The sequence below is a fragment of the Pan paniscus genome, chromosome 11 (genome assembly GCF_029289425.2).
Source record: "Pan paniscus chromosome 11, NHGRI_mPanPan1-v2.0_pri, whole genome shotgun sequence".
Classification (NCBI taxonomy): domain Eukaryota; kingdom Metazoa; phylum Chordata; class Mammalia; order Primates; family Hominidae; genus Pan; species Pan paniscus.
Window position 1 is genome coordinate 51142908 of NC_073260.2, and position 9118 is coordinate 51152025.

At 46.9% G+C, this 9118-nt stretch overlaps 1 protein-coding gene across 1 annotated transcript; it reads right to left on the bottom strand.

Moving 5' to 3' along the window:
- Nucleotides 1–3796: 3796 nt before the first annotated feature.
- LOC100969901 (small ribosomal subunit protein uS2-like) lies at nucleotides 3797–8820 on the bottom strand. The gene has a single exon (XM_055091816.2). The coding sequence runs from the start codon at nucleotides 5152–5154 to the stop codon at nucleotides 4294–4296; it is 861 nt and encodes a 286-aa protein (XP_054947791.1). The 5' UTR covers nucleotides 5155–8820; the 3' UTR covers nucleotides 3797–4293.
- Between the last annotated feature and the right edge of the window lie 298 nt (nucleotides 8821–9118).

Sequence of the window (9118 nt, forward strand, 5' to 3'; positions counted from 1 at the left end):
GTACAACTTTGGTCTCTACAACCCCTTATCATTCCTTTATCAGACACTCCTTTCTATTCATTCCAGGTCGTTAGATAATAACTTAACTCTTTCAACCACTTGTCCTGCCTTTCCAGACTGAACCAATGCATATCCTACATGTATTTGATTGATGTCTCATGTCTCCCTTAAATGTGTAAAACTAGGTTGTGCCTTGACCACCTTGGGCACATGCTCTCAGGGTCTCCTAAGGGCTGTGTCGTGGGCCATTGGTCACTCATATTCGCCTCAGAGTAACTATCTTCAAATATTTTACAGATTTTTGACTCATTGTAGACACCCTTAGAGCAGAACAAAGACAAGGCCCTTTTGTGTGTGTGTGTGAGATGATGTTTCACTCTTGCTGCCCAGGCTGGAGTGCAATGGCACCATCTTGGTTCACTGCCAACTCCACCTCCCAGATTCAAATGATTCTCCTGCCTCAGCCTCCCAAGTACCTGGGATTAGAAGCATGCGCCACCAGGCCTGGCTAATTTTGTATTTTTAGTAGAGACGGGGTTTCTCCTTGTTGGTCAGGCTGGTCTCGAACTCCCTACCTCAGATGATCCACCCACCTTGGCCTCCCAACGTGCTGGGATTACAGCCGTGAGCCACCACGCCCGGCCCTGAAGACAGGGCCATTTAAGGTAGGGTATGAGTAGGAGGTCCCATTGGTTTTGATAGTGCTGCATCAACACCTTTGTTTAGCACCGTCAGTGTTTGTCACATTCATCCCATTTTTCATCCAAAGTCTTCCACCTGCTGGGACAAATTTCTTGACTCTTGCCTCTGTCTCTCCATTTTCTTTTCTTTCCTTCTGTCTTTCTTTCTCTTTCTTTCTTTCTTTCTTTCTTTCTTTCTTTCTTTCTTTCTTTCTTTCTTTCTTTCTTTCTTCTTTCTCTGTCTCCCCACCTTCCTTCCTTCCTCTTTCTTTCTCTTTTTTCCTTCCCTCCTTCCTTTCCTTCCTTCCTTCCTTCCTGCCTTCCTTCCTTCCTTCCCTCCCTCCCTCTCTCTCTTTCTTTCTTTCAATCTTCCCACCTCAGCACCCCAAGTAGTTGCAACTACAGGGGTATGCCACCACACCCAGCTAATTTTTTGTATTTTTTTTTTTTTGGTAGAGACAGGGTTTCACTGTGTTGCCCAGGCTGATCTCAAACTCCCACCTCAGCCTCCCAAAAGTGCTGGGATTACAGGTGTGAGCCACCGCACCCGGCCATTAAATCACTTTAATGTCCTTGGTATCAGTAAGACCTATACAGGGAAGCTGAGACAGATTATCTGATAAGGATTTGTGGATTGTCCTCTGATTCTGCAGAAGTAATGTCACATGCTACACCCATGCAAAAGGAGCCCCCTTAACCACAGCATTTACCATGACCTGGGTAACAGGCATATTCAGTGGGTGAATATTCCAGTCATCATAAAGCCAGTCCCACAGGGCTTGCATACAAAGCATTTCAGCTGCTTCATCTGCAGGGCTCCACTTAGCATCAAGGTGGAGTCTGGTGGTAAACAGACCTTTCAGTGGCTTTACTCAGTCCACCAGGCTGGCTGTTCCCTAGGGAATTTCCTTTGTGTGTCTGGATCACGTAGTCATTGGTGATTGTTTCATAGTGAACTGTATCAGCCTAAACTGCTCTTCTACTCTGTGGCATTTAAAACCAAAAATACTGCCCCTAAAAGAGTTACTCTCACAATCCACTTTAGTAAAGTCTCCTCAGGAAGCTGGTGGACTGATTCACAGAATGAAACAACTCCTTCACTCCGTACCCCTGGCTGTAGTCCTTTCTTAGTTTTGCCATCCTGTCACATGGACAACCTTGTTGGTGAGCAGAGGTCTTGGAAGTACTTTTTCTTTTTTTTTTTTTTGAGACAAGGTCTCTCTCTGTCGCCAGGCCAGAGTGCAGTGGCGTGATCTCGGCTCACTGCAACCTCCGCCTCCCAGGTTCAAGTGATTCTCCTGCCTCAGCTTCCCAAGTAGCCGGGATTACAGGCGCACGCCACCACACCCAGCTAATTTTTGTAGTTTTAGTAGAGACAGGGTTTCACCATGTTGGCCATGATGGTCTCAATCTCTTGACCTTGTGATCTGCCCGCCTCAGCCTCCCAAAGTGCTGGGATTACAAGTGTGAGCCACCGCCCCCAGCCAGAAGTACTTTTTCTTTTGGGGGTGGCTTTGAGGCTAGTGGCTGAAGCTTGGACTAACCCACATCTGAGTTTGGTCTAGCCTCAAGGTCCAAGTCAGCACTCTCTTTTAATTTCATTTTAGCTATTACATTCTCACAGTACCCTCGGAATTGTATGTTTAGCATGCTTCTGATTATTTTGCATTTCCTTATGTACCCAAAGGGCCAACTCAAGAGTTGGGTCTAATACCATCTCCAAATTCCATGGGTAACTTTTACCTTTGGTCACTGAATGCAGGCCAGCTGCACTTTCATACCTTGGGTGACCACGTAGCCATCCAGGGATCAAAGGTTCCTGATCCCTCATCCTTTCATCCTTTCTCTTTCCAAACCACTTGTTTCCATGAGTCAGGGCTGTTCTAGCAAATCCCTAGAAATCCATTCTCTAACATCAAATGTATAGGAAAAAACCTACTTTTTTCTCTCAACTTTAGAACACTTCTGTGACCAAATGTGTGAGTTGTTTGCCTACAACAAATTCAATTCAGGTCCTTGGAAGACACCAAATGGGTGTCCTACAATTTGACTCAATTCTGACAACATCTATCTGAGATAGCATCAAATCCCACAGGTTAAGGGCTGTGTCCCACAAGACTGCCCCACCCTCAGCTTCCGCTGCCAATTTCAAATCTAAGTATTGCCTGTATTTCTGACAAACAAGCTATACATCCAGCATTCCTAAGACCCCCTTCTTGGGCTTGACAATTTGCTAGAACGGCTTACAGAATTTAGGAAAATGGTCTATTTACTAGATTGTGGGTTTATTATAAAGGATACAACTCAGGAACAGTCAGATGAAGAGATACATAGGGCCAGGTCTGGGGGAGGGCGAGGGCTCCATGCTTTCTCCAGGGCACCGCCCTGCAGACCCATCCATGTGTTCACCGACCTGAAGGCTTCTCAGCGTGTTATTGTTTAATCCACTTTCCACTGGTAGACATTTAGGCTATTCCCATTTATTTTGCTCCCACAAACAATACTGCAATTAATTGCCTACATCTTATGTGCTTAGTGTAGTGTCTTTCTAGGGAAGCACTTCCCAGTCTTGTCGCATGACGGTGCACAGTGGACGTGGCACCGCATGGTGTGGCACACAGGAATCAGTGGACGGAGGAGCTGCTCCCAGCAGGAGGGGCCGATCCCTGGCTGTTCCAGCTGCTCCTGGCCCTGCTCAGACATCCTGAGGACTGAGACTCTAAGCCCGGCAGGTCTGCATTCATCTCACAGCACACGAAGAGCTCCAAGTCGGTAAGCTCTGCCCCCAGGGAATGAACCTGACAGGAAAATTACTGAGCCTAGGGACAGTCAGCTCCATGAATTATCATCAAGATGTTCTTCAAAGTGGTTGTAGTAATTGATACTCTCAATGCCTCTTTCATTCTTTTTTGTTTGTTTGTTTGAAACAAGGGATTCGCTATGTTGGCCAAGCTGGCCTCAAACTCCTGTCCTCAAGTGATCCTCCCATCTTGGTCTCTTAAGTAGCTGGGATTACAGTTGTGAGCCACCATGCCTGGTCCAATGCCTCTTTCAATCTGAAGATTGTGTCTTTCTTCATTAGCTTTCTTCAGAAAAGTTAATTATTTATTTTTAAATTTTCTTTCCTTTTCTTTCTTTTTTTTTTTTTTTTTTTGACAGAGTCTTACTCTTATCATCCAGTCTGGAGTGCTGTGGCACGAATTCGGTTCACTGCAATCTCCACCTCCCAGGTTCAAGCGATTCTCCTGCCTCAGCCTCCCGAGAAGCTGGGATTACAGGTGTGCACCACTAGGCTTGGCTAATTTTTGTATTTTTAATAGAGATGGGGTTTCACCATGTTGGCCAGTCCGGTCTCGAACTCCCGACCTCAGGTGATCTGCCTGCCTCAGCCTCCCAAAATGCTGGGATTACAGGCTTGAGCCACTGAGCCGGGACTATTTATTTTATAATTTTCTATCCTTCATTTTATGTTTTGTTTCTTTCTTTCTGTCTCTCTTCTTTCCTTTTTTTTTTTTTTTTTTTTTGGAAACTGATGTTTATTTTCCATCAACTTTATTTCCATGTTGCTTAAGGGCCTGTGCAAGAAGTGCTTAAGACCAGTCAGTGGTTGCTGCTACCCATTCAGTGGCCTGAGCAGTGGGAGCTGCAGACTAGTCTTCTGTGGCAGGCTGAGCACTCCAGTCTTTAGTAGGGAACTGAGAATAGGCACAGAGGGCACCTGCATACCTTCAAACCAGTCTGCAATCTCAGGCTGAGTAGCAGTGAACTCAGGAGCTAGAGCAGTCCATTCACCCTGAAATTCCTCCTTGGTCACAGCCTTTTCAGCAGCAGCCTGCTCTTCTTTTTCAATCTCTTCAGGATCTCTGTAGAAGCAGGGATCAGGCATGACCTCCCACGGGTGTTCATAGGAAATGGTGCCACGCATGTGCAGAACTTCCCGAGCTGGCATCCACCATATCTGACCCACTGAGGGAGCTCCCTTGTTGTTGCATGGGATGGCAATGTCCACATAGTGCAGAGGAGAATCTGTGTTACACAGAGCGATGGCAGGTAGGTTAACATAAGATGCCTCCGTGAGAGGCTGGTGGTCAGCCCTGGGGTCGGTAAACACAAGAAGCCGTGGCTCCCGGAAGGTTGCCTGGATCTGGTTAGTGAAGGTTGCAGGAGTGAAGCGGCCAGCAATTGGAGTGGCTCCAGTGGCAGCAGCAAACTTCAGCACGGCCCTCTGGCCAGTATTCCTGGAGAATATGACACTGACATCAGCAGGGTATTCAATGGCAACAATGGCATGAGCTGCCAGCAGAAGCTTCTCCCAGGTCCTCTTCAGATTTATGATGTAGGTGCCATAACTTTTCCTTTTATAGATGTACTGTTTCATCTGGAAGTCAAGATTGGTGCCACCTAAGTGGGTTCCTGCTGCAAGGAACTTAAGGACATCCTTCTTCATTTGCAGGACATCAAGGGCTCCGCACATTGTGAAAGTTTTCCTTGAAGTTACAATGGGAATCCAGAACAACGCCGTATGGACCCCTCTGTGGGTAGCGCAGAAAGAATTTTTGTATTTTCAGTAGAGACGGGGTTTCACCGTGTTGGCCAGGCTGGTCGTGAACTCCTGACCTCGTGATCTGCCATCCTCGGCCTCCCAAAGTGTTGGGATTACAGGCGTCAGCCACCATGCCCAGCCTCTTCTTTCCTTCTTTTCCTCTTTCTGGAATTCCTACTAGGTAGGTGTTGTACCTCTGTATTAATCATCTATATCTCTTATTGTTTCTGGCCTATTTTCTGTTTCCTGTTCTCTTTATTCTCTGTGACTTCCTAAACATTATTGTCCACCCATATTTATTATTTTACATTTTGTGAACCATAATTTTAATTTCCAGAGGCTTTTACTGTGGTTCTTCTCACAGGGCTTATTTTTCATTGTGTCATGTTCTTGTTTTATTGTTTTATGGATGGAATATTTTCTAAAATCTCCCTGGGGATGCTGATCAAAGAAGTTCTGTTCTTTCATGTTTTTTGTTTTATGTTCTTTTTTCTTTGTGAGACGGCGTCTCACTGCAACCTCCGCCTCATGGGTTCAAGCGATTCTCCTGCCTCAGCCTCCTGAGTAGCTGGGATTACAGGCGTCTGCCACCATGCCCAGCTAATTTTTGTATTTTTAGTAAAGACAGGGTTTCACCACGTTGGCCAGGCTGGTCTCAATCTCCTGAACTCGTGATCTGCCCGCCTTGTCCTCCCAAAGTACTGGGATGACAGGCCTGAACCACCATGCCAGGCCTGTTTTATGTTCTTATGTTCTCTGAATTCTCTCTGTGTTCTTTGAGGTTAAACTTCTATCTTTGTCTTTCTCTCTCTTTTGGAATCCTCATTGCTTTCTTTCATACCACAAGTTTTCTCTAATTCTGCAGCGAGCCTCTGTTAAGCTTTTATATTTGAGAATGAGGGACTATAAAAGCTAACAGAAACTCCGGGACATGAACAGGGACTGCTGCCTTTAGATCGCCCTTTGTGGGGAGGCCTTTACTCTGGTCATGCACACCAGCTGCTCAAGTCCCTCCAGACTGTGCACATGATTCTTTGCCTGGAGTCATTACCTGGCTGGATGTCCTCACAGTTCTGTGCATGGGGTGGGGTGGGGATGGGGGTGTTGACTGTTCTACACACAGGTCTTCAATCCTGCTTGATTTTCAGCCCTACTGGACTCTCCTGCCTCTAACTGTGGAGCCCTGGCCCCATCCCAGACTCTACAGAGCACAGCAGTTTCTTCCATGGCCCCACCCTCCATCATCCCATCCCACCAGTAGCTGCTTGTCTAGCTGTGGCTTCCTCTGAGTTGTGGTTTCCTCTGCTATTTCCTCCAGCAACGTTCTTCACTCTGGGTTCAGTGTTGCGGAAATGGTCTGTCATCTTCCCTCTGCAGATGTCATCATCAGCATTGTCCTCATTCTATTAGTGGGTTTTTTACACCTGTCCCATTCCTTCAGTTGTGTGCTGTTGCTGGCTCCTAGCCTATGACAAACCAGACACAAAGGTCCAGAGAAACTACAGAGCTAAGTGCAGAAACAGAAAGATTCTGATACAAGTGTTCTGATGTAAACATTTAACATATTGAATTGTTTGGGGCATTTGATCCAACTGCAAACACGTACATCCATGATTTAGTTGCAAAGACACATTCTGGCCCTATGCAGAATCTGTAAACGCCTTTCCTCCAACTCTGTAAAATTGAATCTGTGGGCCTGGCACGGTGGCTCACGCCTGTAATCCCAGCACTTTGGGAGGCCGAGGCAGACCGATCACCTGAGGTCAGGAGTTTGAGACCAGCCTGACCAACATGGAGAAATCCCGTCTCTACTAAAAATACAAAAGTTGGCTCACGCCTGTAATCCCAGCAGTTTGCGGGGGCCAAGGCGGGTGGATCACGAGGTCAGGAGATCGAGACCATCCTGGCTAACACGGTGAAACACTGTCTCTACTAAAAATACAAAAAAAAAAAAAAAAAAAAATTAGCGGGGTGTGGTGGCTGGTGCCTGTAGTCCCAGCTACTCAGGAGGCCGAGGCAGGAGAATGGCATGAACCCGGGAGGCGGAGCTTGCAGTGAGCTGAGATTGCACCACTGCAACTCCAGCCTGGGTGACAGAGTGAGACTCTGTCTCAAAAAAAACAAAAACAAAAACAAACAAACGAAAAAAAACAAAATTAGCCGGGCGTGGTGGCACATGCCTGTAATCCCAGCTACTCGGGAGGCTGAGGCAGAAGAATTGCTTGAACCCAGGAGGTGGAGGTTGTGGTGAGCCAAGATTGCACCATTGCACTCCAGCCTGAGCAACGAGAGTGAAAATCCGTCTCAAAAAAAAAAAAAAAAAAAAAATTGAATCTGTGACCTCAGAGATTCAGTGTTCTAAATCGCTGCCTGTTTTAGAAACCAGCCTGTGTGGCTGAGGCCCTACCGCATATGATCCTGTCCACGTCTGTCATGAGTAGCACAAGGTCAGACATAACCAGATCCATGCACGTTGGTGTCTTTCCACAAGGCTGGACTTTTATTGATGCTATTTCAGTTATAAAAGCCATGAACTACATGAAGTTCCCACAGAGGCAATTCTCCTTAGTACATCCCATTTACTCAGTAGTCAGAGCCTTGGGCACACAGGCTGAAACCCCTCCACAGGTCAGTCAATACTGCAAACCATACATTAGAGTATACTTAATCAATATATAAATATTACAGATTAAACATTCCACATCAAACAAAACAACATTTAACATCAAGAGTAAAGGGGAGGCCAGGCACGATGGCTCACGCCTGTAATCCCAACACTATGCGAGGCTGAGGTGGGTAGATCACTTGAGGCCCGGAGTTTGAGACCAGCCTGGCCAATATGGTGAAACCCTGTCTCTACTAAAAATACAAAAATTAGCCGGATGTGGCGGTCCAAGTCTGTAGTCCCAGCTACTTGGGAGGCCGAGGCATGAGAATCACTTGAATCTGGGAGGCAGAGGTTGCAGTGAGCCAAGATTTCACCACTGCACTTCAGCCTGGGTGACAGAGAGAAACTCCGTTTCAAAAAAAAAAAAAAAGAGTAGAGGGGATAGGAAGAGAGGTTCACAAACCAGTCCAAGGAGAGCAACATGGACAGTGTCCTCAGCTGGTCCGGGCACTCATCAACATCTTGCAAGAAAGAGTTTTTGATGCAGGCCGAGCCTTCAGTGGCAGATGCTGGGCACCGATCACCAGTGACAGCAAGACAGTGTCTGTTAAGACGGCCATTTTGAGCTCATGACGTTCTGCATGTTTTATGACCACAGAGTCCTCTGGTGAGGACTGATGGTAAAAGAGTGTGCCTGTTTATGTCCTGGTCTGGTTGGGTGCCATCTTTATTAATTAGGTGAACCTCTGGTCCCTGTTGGTGTGGTGCCTTCCGAAATGTAAGATGGAGTCTTTTTCTAAGATGGAGTCACTTATGTCAAGCATGCTCCATACACCCTCTCTCCTGGCGCCGATGGCACTGCCCTGGAGCCCGCTGGAATCGGGGCTGTGGTAGCTTGTGATATGCGGGTGTGGCATTGTGGCCAGCCACCCAGGCTTCATTTTCTGCTGTGCTGGTTTCCCTGACAGCATTTACTGCCAAGCTGCTGGGACCCCTGACTATATCCTGTCACTTGGGCCTTTCATTGAATGACAAATGGCCCGGGGACTTAGTAGTTTAAGATGACAACCATCATTTCATATGTGCAAACTTCTGTAGGTCCAGAGTTGGGCAGGGCTCAGCCAGGTTAGTTTTGCTGCAGGTGATGTCAGTTGGCAGATGGGCTGGGGGCGGGGACCCCTGGGGCTGGCCCAGGCAGGATGGCTAAAGCAGTTGAAGGCTGGACAGACATCTCTCTTATTCCAAGTGGTCTCTTTCTCAGGGAACCTTGTCTCTGTGTGGTGCTTA

What these genes read in the sequence shown, in the direction of transcription:
- LOC100969901 (XM_055091816.2), bottom strand. Translation starts at nt 5,154, where the DNA reads ATGTGCGGAGCCCTTGATGTCCTGCAAATGAAGAAGGATGTCCTTAAG.